Raw genomic sequence first — 16,203 nt, 5'->3', positions numbered from 1 at the left:
GACTATACAAAACTGAGTGCAAAAACTGTAAAAGGACGAGTACAAATATAAATACATACAAAGGCCGAACTAGACGTAAACACTACTGACAAAAACGGCGGATTATCGGCAGCCAGCGGTCATGCAGCAGGGCACCCGAGTTCCTGTTCACGTTTGCGTCATTCGGCGACACCAGGACGGCTTCACGCCGACCAACAGTCCGAATATAGGCCGATTCCAGGAGAAGTCGCATCTGGTGATGACTGGCTCGATTCAAGATCTTGATGGCATCGAAAGCAGGTGAGCAGTCTCTATGGGTACTGAAGGCCGATGTATTGGCTCTCGAGCGGACTGCTCCAGTCCAGCTCTCCCGGTGTTCTCGGAGTCTCGTGCCCAGCTCACGATCTGTCTCGCCGATATAGACCATTGGGTCACCGTCCACTTGGCAGGAGCACTCGATCCGATAGATGACGTTGCTCTGTTGTAGCTTAGGCAGTTGGTGCTTAGCCTTGCTGCAGAGCAGCGAGCCGATGGTGACTGAAGGCTTGGAGACGAGCTGGATCCCGATCTTGCTGGCCTCCCGTTTGAGTTGGTAGAACAGGGGGCCGGCAAACGGAACAGAGACTCGGACAGGCGCCGGGTGTGAGTTCGCGCTAGGTGGCGCTGGTAGGGCCCTTGCCTTCAGTCTGAGATCGGTCCGAGTCTTCTGAATGGCCGAGTCGATGAATGATCGTGGGTAGCCATGATGATGAAACTTCTGGCGGATGAAGTCAAGCTCCTGCTGGCGGTCTCTCATGGACGAACAGTATCGGATCGCTCGAGTGCAGTCAGATCGAATGGCCGCTCTCAGGTAGCGGGTCTCGGTGTAGGAGCTGAAGGCAGGCACTTGGTTGGTGTTGCAGGACTTCCTGTAGACCTTGGTGCAGAACTTGTCGTCTCTTCTAGTGATGCAGATGTCAAGATACGGTAGCTGTCGGTTTACTTCCAAGTCAGTGGTGACATTGATGCTGGAGTCCTTGCTGTTCAGCTGGTTGACCCACGTGTTGAGGATGTCGTCACTGCCCTCGAACAAGACCAGGTAGTCGTCCGCGTATCGGCAGAAAGCATGGACCCTGCCACCACAGTTGGCCGCCAGGAGCTCCAGATCAGCCTCCCAGTGTCCCATGTACAGGTCAGCGACCACCGGAGAGTAGCTTTTGCCCATGGCTAGGCCGGTAGTCTGCCTGAACCATCGCTCCTTGTCACCGTCTTGAATGACCGCATGGCAGTTCTGGATAGAGATGTTCAGCAGGTCAGCGACTGCGTCGGGCTTGAGACAAGTTACGTCGGAGAGGGCGTCTCTGTTGTCTCGCAGCTGAGTACGAATCAGTGAGATGGCTGTCTGAGTAGGTATTGACGGGAACATCGCCTCCACATCCAGGGAGACGAGACGGCAGCTGTTGACCGCATGCGTCATGTTCTGTAGCATCTCCAGGACTTGCAGTGGAGAGCTGACCGAGTGTGGAGGGCGTGGGAGGACTTTCAGACACTTCGTCAGATGCTTGGTCAACTCGTAATCTGCACCGCGGTGGGCTGGGCAGATTGGTCTCAGTTTCAAGTTGGAGATCCAGTTGAGTCTGTCGTCGTCGGTGCTGGGAGGTGATGAGTATTTGTGAGTTTTCACAAGTCCATAGAACGGACCGCTGCGGCCATGGGTCTTGGAGAGGCGGCGATAGAGTTGGTAGCCTTCTGGGTTGTTCTCCTTCAGCATGGTGTCACGTCGCCTTCCACGAACAGCAGGTCCGGCCAATGCTGTGAGCAGGTGCTCGTTAAACCTGCCAGCAAAGGCTTCCGCTGGATCACTGGTTACCTCCTCGTAGACCGGTGACTGGAGTGAACGTAGAAGGGCTGCTGTGTAGTCAGACTTGCTTATCACCACCAGAGCCTTGGCCTTGTCTGCTGGAACAATCACCTTGGAGTCATCTCTGGTAAGTGACTTCAAAGACTCGGTCAGTTGTTTAGGCGGCTTAGGCTGTGGTTGGTTGTTGGCCCGTGTCAGTATCTTCTCAGCCTTGTTGAGGAAGGCGGTGATGTCATCGCCGGTCACACCTTGCTGGTCGGCTTGCTTGATGGCGATGTCGGAGACCATCTGGCTTTTCAACGCCAGCTCCAGAACAGGGGGCCTTGCTGGAGCTATGGAAAACTTGGACCCAAGTTGAAGTGCATGAGTCTCTTCTCTAGAGAGTGGCTGGTTAGTGAGGTTGATGACCGTCACATCCGTTGTTGCTGACCGTCTAGGATGTGTACCGGAGAAGGTCAGTCCCCCGTTCTCTCTCAGTAGAGCATGAAACTTCTTGGCCTTCACTGATTCACATTTTCTCAGTTCATGTCTGTAGATGCCTTGGGACTTGCCTTCTAGGACGGCCATGGCAGTCTGAGCGACTCCACGACGCAGTAGGCTGGCTTTGATGCCTTCAAGACGAGCTTTTGTACGGTGCGTTTCTGATCTCGCCTCGTTGAATGACAGGCGGAGGCGAGCTTCTTCTGATTTCTTCTTCCAGTTTGCTTCGCGTTCACTGGATGGCTTGATGTTCAGCCTTAAACCGCGGGGAATGAGCTGGTGGTCCCTGCAGTTTCGTAAAAAGATCGAATGGGTTTCGAATCTAGCCAACTTGCTCATGAGGTGTGAGTAGAGGTTGGCTAGCTGTCGGGTCGACCGTCCATAGTCGTTAAATTGACGTAATGACATGATGTGGAGATGGAATTAAATTGATGAAATACTAGGACTTACTCCACAAGGAGATCGAATGGGTCGGAGCGCTTTCAATATGTATTATACATATCGTCGTCAGCGATCCGACCCATTCGATCTCCTTGTGGAGTAAGTCCTAGTATTTCATCAATGGATACATGCACCGTATGACTGTGCATATTGACCTTCATCCTCTAGTAAATACGTGCATTTTGCGACATTCGGTCATTGAATTATCATATTCCGTCCTCTCTTGAAAAAATAGTGGGCCCAATTCGCTGACTTTGGTTTTTGATAGGGGGTACCTTGACCCCCGGCCTTCGCCCCCCCCCCCCCCCGCAACAGTTTCCATAAATTGGCACCCTGCACAATACATTTGTATACTCATGTATGTATGTAAATGTACGTTGGGAAGCCGTTCGACACCTGGGGGCCCCCACCGGTGGGGCCCCCCCGAGAAAAAGTCGGACCAGTTTTCCTTACGCGTCGACGCCCCTGGTGACCAGTGAGCACCGAGCAAGGCACCTGATCTGCCCGGCCGATCCGGACGAAACAAGACCCCAGGCCCAAGCTCTGACCAATGTGCAGGCACTCTCCCCGGGCCCCGACCCGGGGGACCGCCTCGCTGTGGACAAACACCCCTAGCTCCGTCCAGAGCAGGCGATCTGTTGACAAAATCAAACACTAACAGGCCGTCTATCTCTGTTAAAACCCGTTAATTCGCTCTGCCGGCCGCACTGCGTACGATCCGCCCGTATTAGAAGCAGTATAAATCGGTTTAATTTCCGTTTTATGAAGACAAACTATGCGCTGAAAGCGTTGACCGGAGACATTGCGCGCCTACAGCAGACAGTGGACGACGGACGGTGAACGGATCCCACACAATTACACAGCAGAAGAGAGGGGGGAAAGGCTTGAAGTAAGTCGAAACACAAAACAGGATTGGACGGGACGGGGTGAGACGGAACGGGACGTGACACGGGACGGAGCGGTGACGGGGTCGACGGGAAAGGATGGGTTATTTACGGGACAGGGAGGGAACGAGGTAGGACGAGACGGGACTGAATCGGCCGGGCAGCGACAGGACAGGACAGACCATACAGCACGGAGCGAAAGGAGATGGAACGGGACGGGATAGGAAATCAAAAACAGGAACTAGGGCCGGCCTGCATATGGCGGAAGATAGCTAGTTGATAGCTAGCTGCTGAATGCTGGAGTGGGAGATAAATTGCAACTGCTTTGGTCCGATGTAAATGTTACAGGCAATGTGTGGAATCAGGCATTCTATAGAATGCCTAGGCATTCTATAGAATGCCTGGCCGACCAGGCATTCTATAGAATCCCTAGGTATTCTATAGAATCCCTGACTGCTTAGGCATTCTATAGAATGCCTGGCTTAAGCTCCCAGGCATTCTATAGAATGCCTGAGTATTTTGATTGTCCGAAACACACTTCGAAAATTAGGGGTCAGTGGCAGTAATGTTTTTGTTAACCTAATTTTCTTTGTTGGCCTAGGCCGGTCGTCACCTCACACCATTTCAGGGCAATGAGTTGAGAGGAAGCGAGGGAGAAATTGGGCTATGCCGACCACCAAATGGTGCGCCGCAAGCTGCAACTGATCCAATCCCGAGAGCCACGGCGCAAGGCACGCAGGAGAGCCACAGGCCAACCAGTCGCAAACGGTTACCCTCGGAGGATTACGCCGCTACAGATACGAAACTGCATTAGAAGAGTGTTGGCTGGGAGGGTGGACCGTAGGCTTGAATCGAAAGTGATTGCGAATGACGGTGGCTTTGTTCTGATGTTAGAAATGAAGGTGAAGAATATACAAAAGGTCACATTTTATGTCGTCATAAGCACTTCGTGTAACGACTCTCAATATACATGGACAGCTCAACCTACACTGTAATGTCAGGGAATAAACTGAACAAATGGTTCATTATTCCACGTCCGGGCGGTGGCCCGGCCGTAACAAGAGCCGGATTAGGTGTTGTTCGATCTCCCCTTCCAGCTTGACTTCTGGGCCATGCGGTATTCGAAAGGTCGTCAAAATAATGAAATTTTACTCCAGTTCTTCTTTGCCAATGTTCGAAAGGATGCCATATCTAAAACAAATAGCTAAGCCATTTTTAGGTCAGGCAAATTTTTGTCCATTTTTGGCTCGTAGCCGTTTTCTCCAGTTTGACCTTAAATCAATTCCTTAGAAGGCAAACACCTCCAGAAATGGACGATTTGTCAAACTTTTTTTCTGTGTAATTTTTACCAAAGGCGTTTCCGATATTGACATTACCACCATCGTCTTTCTAGCGTTAAGATAAATACTCTGTACTTTCAGAATGAAATCCTGATACAATTTGACCTAATTAGGCTAGATTGAATACCTGACCGGAAAATTTGACTGAATGAACATGAATGACTGAATGAACATTTGACTGAATGAACATAAATAGCTGACCGCAAGGTAGCCTGGCAGAAAATAATAATGTTACATATTGGTCTGTGCTCGTAACCTTATACATACAACATACACTAATATGTTGGAAAGATTCGTGTATTTCCTAGGCATTCCATAGAATGCCTGAAAATCAGGCATTCTATAAAATGCCTAGGGATTCTATAGAATCCCTGGTGGGTCAGGCATTCTATAGAATACCTAGGGATTCTATAGAATGCCTGGTCGGTCAGGCACTCTATAGAATGCCTAGGCATTCTATAGAATGCCTGATTCCACACATTGCCTGTAACATAAACATAATCACAGAAACGAAGCTTCACAATTTCACATGAATTGCAAATGCATCAGGTGGGATGGAAAGTGAGCGGCAAGCATGGAATGCTCGTCAGCACGGCGGGGCCGGTGGCTTATGTCTGAAAGCCACATATGTTTTCCAAATCATGTGTCGTGGGCCGCGTCTGTCGATTCGCATTACCGGTGCAAGAGGGCGAGGCCCAGGGGACATTAGCGCATGCCGTGACAGCCAATCAAACGTTAAGCGAATTTGTCTGATGACATTTTAACAAATTACCCCTGTTGCTACCGTTACGCTTTTTCCACTGTCTTCAAAACGAAAATTATAGTTTGCGATGGCTGAGCTTGGCTTTTTTATAAGTCGCTATCAAAGCACCATGCGCTCCAATTAAACCATCCAATCAAATGCTCGTTTGAAAGGCTCAGCACGAGGCAGCGGGGTACCGATAATTGATAAACGAATTGACAACTGGCCCGGACCCTTCTCCTATGATTCTTTTATGGCACAATAAACGTCACCCTCCATTAGAGGCGGCCTGTGTTTGTATCGGGCGGCGGGCGGTCCCGTTTGAGTAAAATGGCAGCTCTGCGGGCCCCCGTCGCCACCGGCGCCGCCGGAGCAGCAGTGACGACGGGCGACCGTGGGCACATGGGGACAGGGACCGATCGACGGATCTGGTACTACCTTCATATTTAAATTGTCATCGGCCGCCGGGTCCGCTGATGAATCACCCTCCCGCTGACCAGGCGTTTAGCGTCACTCTGCACCCCTTCCACCGGACCCGACATTCAGTGGGCCGCTCTCACCTTCCCAGCACGTGCCATGGGACACGGGCCGCGGCTATAATCCGGCTCACGCCGTGTCGACCCTGAGTGGCGCCACGTGCCAGTGACAGCTGACAACACGGACACGTGCCGTCGGCTGACCACGCGGCGACACGTGTCCACTCGCGGCGCGGCTCGCTGTGGGCACGTGCTGCTCGTCAGAGCGGCGCAGTCTCTGGAGATCGCTCCCGGCTCAAAGGGCTGGAATGAGCCCGGTCAGCGGAACAGAGTGGTCAGCGAGGGTTCTGGGGATCAGCAAGAATCGTGTGGCCAGCGGGTTCTATCGGTCCCGCCCTCTGTGGCCGCGACCGACGCCCTAGGCTCGCTCCAAAGGGGAGTCAGCACACTGCAGTAGGGGAGCCGCCAGCCCGCTAAACGGAGTGCCCTCAAAGTATTGAAGCATCTAGCGAAAGCCGCAGCCTGCCTGACTCATACGCCCGTAATGTGCCATCCCCATCACATGTGTAAATTCGTTACATTTGCTTACACAATCACCATCATTTAGCATTGCCCCACCCGCTCTGACAACTCCGGAGCTCGCATCATCACCGCCATCATCCATCACGGACGTCACAGGTGTCACGGCATGACGTCACGTCACGGGCGCACGTGCGCGTCACGTCACGCGGCTTACAATGGGACGCGCGCGCGGCAAATGATGCTCGGGCGCACCTGTCCGTCTCCTAATGGTGGCTGTAATTGTTTTCCAATATCACACGGGTACAGAGCGCCGCGGTGGTCGAGCCCGCAGCCCTAATGACGATCAAATAAACATCGTTAAATTATCTGGCTGGATTAGGGCGCAGCGAGTTGGCGCCGGTAATCGTATTCTAACTCACCTGTTTAGAAAACGAAACGATTAATTGTCGGCGGGGTGGGTGGCTTTGACAGGCTGGCCGCGGGGGAGGACCGACAGGATGTGCCCCCGGTCACGGTCCATTTGTAGAGCATCATGAGGCACACGACCATAGAAAAGGTATCATGAAGCAAAAGAGGGTCTGACATTTTATTTTAGTCCTTCGCCGTCTGGTCTAGCCAAACTTAGACACATTTTCACAAAAAAATCAAAGACATAAAAAAGTAATGCTTATTCAAGATCATTTTATCCCTAACAGCTCACTCCAGTCGTGCCCAGGCCCCCGATCTCGACCCCTTCCATCTAGTCCATTACCTCAGCTCTGCTTCCCTAACCGGCGCGGTGTGCCCCGACAGGTGACAACTCTGGGAGTACGCACTACGCACGGCGTGCGTCTGAGAGCTCAGAGCACCGATCGACGCCGTGCGACAGCTGCTCGCGCGCCGCTCGCACACAGCACGCGTCCAGCACGCGCATCTGTCAGCGATGCAATCATTCGCCAACTAATTACCGCTCTGTGTCGCCGTGCTACCGTCGCCGCGCGCCGCGTACGTCTGCCCGGCGTCAATTACGGCGCGCCAGTCACGGTTACACTGGTGGCGCACCGCGGCGTTAGCGGCGCGGCGCGTGAGAGGACGGGTGAGCAGGTGAGCAGGTGGGATGGAGGTGGAGGTGATAGTGAGAGGTTATCGTCCGTTTCACTAATGGATTACAAGTGAACATGTCATTAGAAGCGTGTGTTTCATTCCAACTGGTCAATGTCGATAGTGATAGCGCGTATCGCCATGTGGTGACCTGGGTCTCGCAGGGGACTGGACCAGCCAGACGCGTCGGTGAACCAGTTAGCCATTGGACCAGTGGGCAGTGGGCAGACCAGTCGTCGGTGGAACGGTCAGTGTCTGTAGTCCACCCTGGGCCACCCAGAGCCGACAGATCCCAGACCCGTCGCCGGCAGCGTGCACCGGTAGAGCGCACAGCCGCGTCCCCATTTCTCACTGTGATGTCATGTGCTGCGCCCATGTCCCCGAGCCGTTAGTCGCTGACATCCCGCTGTATACGGACCACCAGTTTTACGGTAGTTGCTCTCAACATATCACAGTTTGGAAAGAGCGGTTCATGTGCTTTGAAGTGCCGGTTCCAATCGTACGGTGTATGTAAATTGTTTAATTGGTAACTTGAACTATACAGTTATGCTGAATGACCTCAATCTAGAAGTTTATTCGCTTTTGCCCAGCCCAAGATGTATTGTAGGGTGGAAGATGATAACATCTAAAAATGTAATGAAATAGAATAGAATTGAAAAGTCATAAGATGAAAGCACCTATGAAATATCAGGCAATTTTTCTTATATTTTTTAAATTAATTATGAGAGTACGGTTACATAACTTGATAATACGTTTAAGCATGTCTTTCAACACTTAACACCAATTCGGTTAATGTCTTAACACCAATTCGGAGCAAAATATAAAAAATAATTGCATGTGACAGGAAAGTGACATCAAATATCACTACATAGGTATGTAGTATGTACCATACACCTACATATACCATAAAAACGCTGATCATAACTGCAATACCATAGCAGCCGAATTCGCTCACGGAGTTTGAGTTTTTATGCACGTAGTTATGATAACTGGATAAGCTGACTGACAAGCATAAAATGCAAGAATATTATGAACCAAGATGAGATAGCGTACATTTTTAACATTTTTCTCAATGTTAATCAAAGTCAGTACCATAGTACCAAAGTACCAAAGTCAGAAATGGCAGTACCTACCATAAGCGTAGGTACCATAAGCTTTTCACGCAAGCGACTTTCCACGTTTTACTCGAGCATTGGGTGGAGTTCTATAGCCTTACATTGGGTGGGTATGTATTAATCAGGACCAAACAAGCCCTCTTGAGCTTATCTGGTAGACGTAATAATATTAATAACGTAATTGTCGTCAGCAGCACATTCATTCAAACTCCCATGAAGCATGAAGCAAGTGCCGTAACTTACCGTTTTCTCGTCCCCCATATCGGAGTCGGTAATTTTGCGACTAGATCCGGCGCGGACATCGGCTGTGCTCACGGATCACATGTCAGTGTCCGGTATCGTCTGTCCCGGGTCATGTCATCTAACCAGCGAGGGTGCTGTATAACGGTTGTCTCATTTAGCACACACGGTCTGAGTCACGGTTCCTGCTTTGAAATGCGGCTTGATGTTTATTTACAATGAGGGCCAAAAAGTGGGCTGTGGGAGTATGCGTCCGATCATGGCTTCAGTCGCGCCGACCTGCAGGGCTGCCTGAGCTAGCGATGAATATTATAAATAATGGACGATCAAGTTACAGTATGGCTATAATCGTGACTTCATATGTTAAACACAAAACGCCAATATATTTTTGGCGTTACACCAATGGATTATTTTTGCCAAGGCCCTAAATATTTTTGCAAAGACCACATCTAATTATTCGCCTAAAATTTATGCGACAAAAAGCATGCGTGCTGACAATTGAAGCTTTTGCTGCCTACGGGAGATGCTCGCGTGCCCTGTCGACATCCCCGTCAGTGAATTTCAGACGACCCGCTCACCGACCGACCGGCTTCAAACAAGGTTTACGGCATAAACCCAATCTCCATATCAAATATTGTGTTTGTCGCGGCCAGTAATTCTATTTGGAGTGGGCGCTCTATTCCGTTTTTCTCCATGAATACGGGAGAGGCCCTGTCGCCAGGGACCCCTAACTCGTTTACGTTTGATCAGACCCTAAAGCTGCCTTCGATTATGTAAAGCGACGAGATCAAAATAAAAGGCAGTCACACAAATAGGGCATTCCAAAAAGAGATGAGTTCTCAACTGGTCGCCATCACCTCTAAGCGAGGTGAAATGCAGTTCCAAATGGCTGTGTGTGAGACTCCCCACCTGTTGTGCCCCGGGGATTCCGTCAACAAATCAAAAAGTTTGTCTTTGGAACGGACAAGTGAATGATGGATATCATCTTATGCCATATTGGCGATTTAATGAAGTGACGGTAATGTGACGGTACGGGTAATGATTGATGAAAAATGAAAACATTTCAAAGCAATCAAGTGAAAAAAATACAGCAAAACTCTTCAACATTCAGTGTGCATGCATACAGAATCAGCTATTTAGAATCCATTCACCTGATTCATGAACCTCATTTACTTGTAAACCGGTTGAGCGATGAGCGAGCGCGACAAAAAGATTTGTGATGTAGGAATTGAGATATCTAACTAACTATAGTGTAATTGTCGCTGCCATGAAGACAACCTGCAATTAGCAGCCCTAAACCATGTGAGTTTCGAAATTGCCAGAGCACATAACCTAACAACACTTGTCTCCTTGGCCTGTTCTTCGGAGGAGCTCCATGGCAGAGCCTTGAAGCGCGGGTCCAGGATGGTAGCGGTCAGAAAGGTGGGGTCTTGTTCGGCCTCCGCGAACCTGGTGCTCAGCGATTTCACCAGGGCCACGCGGAGTTGGCGCGCGGCCGTCGTTGGGCGTAGGGTGTATATGGTTTGGTATATGGTTTCAGGCCGGCACACTACCCTCCCCCCCCCCCACCAGGACGCTTCGCAAGCCCACGATTGTGGGAATTAGGTGTGAGGCGGTGACCACCCGGTCACCTTGAAGTACGTCAGTGGCGACGCTGAACGGCTCCCGGATCTGCAATTCACACTCAACACGAGCATGTCAACGACTGACTCACACATCAATTAAAGGTTAAGGAAGTGAGACGGAGTAACTCAATCCGAACGGAGTAGCCCCCACCTCACATATCGACACCTTTTTTAAACCCCACATCTGTTCTCCGGTGAATTTCCGGGAAGCACGGAAGATCTCTTTTTTAGAAGTGTCCAATCGTCCGATCCTGATCAAATTTGTGTGTTCGTAAGCTTGCTCTGGCATTGCTTGATCTGCCAAGACAGACAAACTTGAGAAAAATCGATTGACTGTACCTTTTTTAAAAGTTTCTAAACAACTTGTCTGAACTTCACGGGAGAACAAATGTGGGGTTAAAAAAAGGTGTCGATATGTACACACAGCAAAACAGCCAGAGTTATCTTATTACTTATCACGCATCACCTCACCCGTGGGCGAGCCGGTATGAAGCATCGATGCATCGGATTACACTCAAGGCGATGTCGTTTCCCCCGCCGCCCGAGCGATACTGCCTCTCCTGTTCTTACCTCAGCCATTTCTCTCAGAATAAGACCATCTCCGTCGGAAGCGCTCTTTCCCCTCAGGGTTTCCACCTGGCGCATGGGTCGTCCATCACACTGGCCGGCAGCCGCAGAAACGACTCCACGGCCTTGAACTGGGAGTTCCACTCCACCTCGTCCCGTTTGGCGCTGCCAGGTTAACTTTTTGCCAGCTTTGCTGAGGATCTGTGGTACACAGATATTGAACAGCATTTGTTAGCCTTGCTGACACACGGCTGGTCATATCTGGTAAAGACCTTGGCGATCTGGTAAAGACCATTGAAATTGCTCTCTAGCGCTGTCAATTTATATTTTTGAGACGAATGGCTCCGGACTAGGTGGTTTTAGCATATAACGAGCAAAACTGCTATCTCAACTCCATTCCCCATGTTAGACATGAACATGTCCCAAAGCGGTCAGGCGGGGCAAGGCGACCCCCGCCGAAGTTAGTTGGTAGCACTCACTGCTCCACGGCGTACATTTCCTAACAGCCCATAGGGTTTACATGTTAAATGGCCTGTTTTCGGCGAGCGATATCTCGGCCAATATTTGAAGCAATTAATGACTCTCGGTCTCAGATGATAGATCGACGAATTTATATACATCATTCAATCAACTATTCCATAGAAACAAGCACCACTTGAGGAAACCATTATCGACTTGTAAAAATATTCATTCAAAAATCAAAATGTTATAAGTAGTCAAGAATGGCAGCGTTGGCAGTTGGCACCTAAGTTACCTCCATGGCCAAAGTCGAGCGTCTCGTCGCGCCGATGAATCGGCGCGACGAGGGCACTGGGTCGCGCATTGAGCCGACCCAGTGCCTTCGAGATGGACGAGTGACTGTTGCCACTCGCTCGCAGGGCGTCCTTCACCAGGGTATATTGAGTGAAGGGTAGGACGAACTTTGGTAGGAATTTCTAGTATAACTACTAGAAAACCTACTATATGTGGTCGGGACTAGCAAAAAGTTAGTTCAATCTAGAGTATGGTAGCGCTTATGGTTGGCAGTCGTGACGCGCACGTGACAATCATTTCTTTAATTTCTTAAATAACAGGTTTTAAGGGCCGATTAGTGGGCAGATACATTCAATTAGCTATTAATAATTAATTATGCAAACATTCAAGAATCTACATCATTTAATTCTAGCCAAAATCACGCGGCGCTCCCAGGATTCGAACTCACGACCCTCGGATCTGTAGCCCGATACGCTACCGACTGCGCTACCGAGGACCGCGAACCGACGATTGGAGAGGCGGATCGCGGGTGCTGGCGTGCAGAGAAATCTTTACCCTGTACGCCGTAGAAGATCGGCTGGGTTTCGTGAAAAATGGTAGAGGAATTGTCGAAAGGAAATTCATCGATCTAACATTTGAGACTAAGAACCATTGATTCCTTCAAAGGTTGACCGAGATATCGCTCGCCGAAAACAGGCCATTTAACATGTAAACCCTATGGGCTGGTAGGAAATGTACGCCGTGGAGCAGCAGTGCTACCAACTAAAGCCCGGTTCCCACTGGGCCCGTCACCCGTCGAAACGGGCCCGTCGCCGTTGACGGACCCGTTAGCGGCCCGTCCCTGGCGGGCTCAGTGGGAACCGGGCGGCGGAAGCACTGACGGGGCGCAACAGCTGATTGCGACGGGCCCGTCGCAATCAGCTGTTGCGCCCCGTCGCTTGCCCGTTTTGGAGCCCGTTTCGGAGACATGGGAAAATCCATGTTTTGGTGAGGAACGGGCCCGTTTTTCGCGTCGGTGCTTCTGTGTTCCTTCTTATTTCAGACGTGAGTATGGTTTGGACGAGGTTATAGATGACTGTAGATCATGTAAAAATGATTATTTAAGTAAAATAACGTAAAGTATCGTACATTTTGAAGAGAAATCGTCGGGAAACTCATCTGGCATTGCGCCGCTTTGTACGTATGTACATACCATGCATATGATATTGACGTCTAGTCATGAAGACAATGCTCAATTTTAACAGCTAAAACAGAGAGTATATCCTCCCCCGCACAATATTGCATTAGGTAGGTACTGATCAAGTTAAAATGGAAATGTGGTGGTATTTTAGGCAGTCAACTTGATTGAGGTGCAGTCCTGTCTAAAAATGCTACTTTATTATGACAGCAGGTTTTGAAATAATAAAACAAACCTGTGGCTGTCCAGTATGTTCACTTCACGTGCACACCGCACTAAACCTATCGCCAGACTTGACCCCTCTCTGCCGGGAGGCGGTGAGGGGGACGCGGCCGCTCGGACAGACCCCACAGCGAGACGCGACGCCGGACGGCCCGCCGGACACGGGACAGACTCCCCACAGCGATGCGCCACACCCGGCAGGCCAGGCCGGCGGCGTCCCATCCGCTCTGGTCCCATCGGCCGCCGGCCAGCCGCCCCCTCCCCGTTCCCCAGCACTGCGCGTAGAAAGAATCATGCGCGCCGTTTTTGTCACAAGTGCTACCAGATGGCCCGTTTCCTGGCTGCCATATTCAACTTGGGAAAAACGGCCTTCAAAACGGTGGGTGACGGCGACGGGCCCGTTTCGACGGGTGACGGGCCCAGTGGGAACCGGGCTTAACTTCGGCGGGGGCCGTCCTTCACCACCAGCTGGAGGGTGTGGGTTAGGGTGTCCCACCGAACAATGGTAAAAAACAAAAGTTGTTCGAACTTTGATCCACATGCCTCCCTATGTTCCTTTTATCCTAAAAACTCACCTCTGTAAGTTTAAGACCCGTCCGAACTTATTTAGGGGTCCCGCAAACTGGCCTCATTCGTAGGTCGTTGTCACTTCATAGGTCGAGGACACCACGGTGGCATCATTGTTCACTGGCATGCAATTATTTCCGTTGCAAACCTTCTCACACCTATTCGACTCATGGTTTTACCTACCCGTGTGCGCTATACCGCACCGCATCGCTGTCATCGTCACGGGAGGTGGACAGGAGAAACTGCTTGGCATCCCCAAGGTGTCAGCTGGCACAGGAGTCGAAATGGCACGCGTCGGGTTGGAGTTGGTTGAAGAGCACCAGCTGGCTGAAAGGGTCAGGGGTCTCTCATTCGACACTACCGCTTCAAATACCGGCTGTTATGTGGGAGTGTGCGTTAAGTTCGAGGAACTGTTGGACAGGGAGCTGCTTCATCTCGCCTGCAGGCATCATGTGTACGAGGTTGTTCTCTCACACGCCATGAAGTCTGCTATGGGCCCTTGCACTGGACCAGACGACAAGCTCTTCGGTAAGTTCCAGAGACAGTGGAACTCACTGGACAAGACTGATGTCACCAACGCCAGCGATACTCTACCCGCCCCGGCAAAATCGAAGGCAGCGAAACGCTTTCCGCGCTGAAAGCCCGAACGGTGCCGGTGATCACGGAGGCTCTGGTCCAGGCGCAACCAAGGGACGACTACAAGGAGCTGCTGCAGCTCGTGCTCCTGTTCCTGGGAGAGACGACCGTAGACGAGATCCCCCTGAAGAGACCAGGAGCGCACCATCATGCGAGATGGATGGCTAAGGGCATTTATGCATTGAAGCTGTTCCTGCTGCAGAGGCAGTTCCAGATGACGTCAGACGAACTCGGAGGCATCACATCCGTCAGCCTCCTCGTGGCGCTGGTCTACTCGAGGTCATGGGCTCTTGCGTCGCGAGCGGATCTCGCACCACATGTGGACCTTGAGTTCCTCCAGGACCTGGAAGCACTTGCACGCGAGGGGAGCTGCAGCTGTGCGCAAGCAGCTCTGGAAGCCATGAAGCGCCATCTGTGGTACATATCCGAGACCCTGGTCGGGCTGGCACTCTTCGACCAAGCAGTCCCACAGTGTGAGAAGGAGTGTATGGTCAGCAACCTCGGAAAGCCTGCGAAGAAAAAGGCACTGAAGCGACTCTAAAAGAGAAAAACATGGGGCCATTCCAGGGAAAACGGCTGTCGGATTTCGTCACCTCCCGGACAACGGTGATGCTAGAGGCCCTGGACCTGGACAAAAGCTTCCTGAGCACACCAGTACAGTCGTGGGAAGAAAACGACTCGTACAAGGTGGGTAAGCAGCGCGTGTCGAATCTAGCGGTCGTCAATGATCACGCAGAACGAGCGATCGCATTGATCAAGGAGTTCGGCAACGCCCTGACAACGACAGAAGAGCAGCGGCAGTTCCTGCTGAAGGCAGTGCATGGGAATAGAAAGCTGATCCAAAAGAAAACGAAAAAGGAAATGATGCTCTGAGCGACAAATGTGACACAGTGACCTACATACAGGTCGAGACTTAGTTAACGCTTTGTTTGAAGGACTCTGTGCTTGAATATTGTTATTGCCGAGTGACCACCAAGGTGTACCTGTACCGGGTACCCATTACTGAAATATGTCAACTTGCGGGACCCCTTGATCTTGAGCAAACCGTCCAGTTCTTTCAGTGTGGCCGTTTCTTGCCTAAACGAATGCGGCAATAAATGTGGATCGAATGAAATATGGATATTGGTATGGTGGGACACCCTAGTGTGGGTGTGGGCGCGACAGGACACGCGCTTCGGCAGCAGGCTCTGGTCCACCCCATCGAGCCCCTTGATCTCGTCCAGTCGCGTGGCCTCGAGCTCGTCGTCGTCGTCGTCGTCGTCCTGTGAATGGCAATTGTACGGTGATCAGTAGTTTAAAATGCAAACTTTGGATCACTTCTTTTTATTCAGTTTCGATTTTTGCTTAGTAAATACATTAACATTTTCTATTGAAATCCTCACAGTCACAGTGCTGAATCCTGACAAGGTACATACAGTGGTAGCGCAAATGCCGCCACTTTCCGTAGACTGACATCGCATTGCATGATCCTGTCGGCCATCTTACATACATTGTAGTGATACAGTTGTCAATACTTA

General features: G+C 50.8%; 1 protein-coding gene across 1 annotated transcript; it reads right to left on the bottom strand.

The window, feature by feature from the left end:
- Window positions 1–482: 482 nt before the first annotated feature.
- On the bottom strand, window positions 483–2,107 carry LOC122394052. Its single transcript, XM_043390610.1, has 2 exons — window positions 659–2,107; window positions 483–491 (listed from the first exon to the last, which is right to left on the bottom strand). The coding sequence occupies exons 1-2, from the start codon at window positions 2,105–2,107 to the stop codon at window positions 483–485; spliced, it is 1,458 nt and encodes a 485-aa protein (XP_043246545.1).
- Between the last annotated feature and the right edge of the window lie 14,096 nt (window positions 2,108–16,203).

This window comes from Amphibalanus amphitrite, unplaced genomic scaffold (assembly GCF_019059575.1).
Source record: "Amphibalanus amphitrite isolate SeventyFive unplaced genomic scaffold, NRLGWU_Aamphi_draft 000570F_arrow, whole genome shotgun sequence".
NCBI classification, from domain to species: domain Eukaryota; kingdom Metazoa; phylum Arthropoda; class Thecostraca; order Balanomorpha; family Balanidae; genus Amphibalanus; species Amphibalanus amphitrite.
Note: the sequence above shows the minus strand (reverse complement) of the source record. Positions and strands in the feature narration are given on the sequence as shown.

Bases quoted from the DNA above. Each gene is read 5' to 3' on its own strand.
- LOC122394052 (XM_043390610.1), bottom strand. From the start codon at position 2,107: ATGGTCTCCGACATCGCCATCAAGCAAGCCGACCAGCAAGGTGTGACC.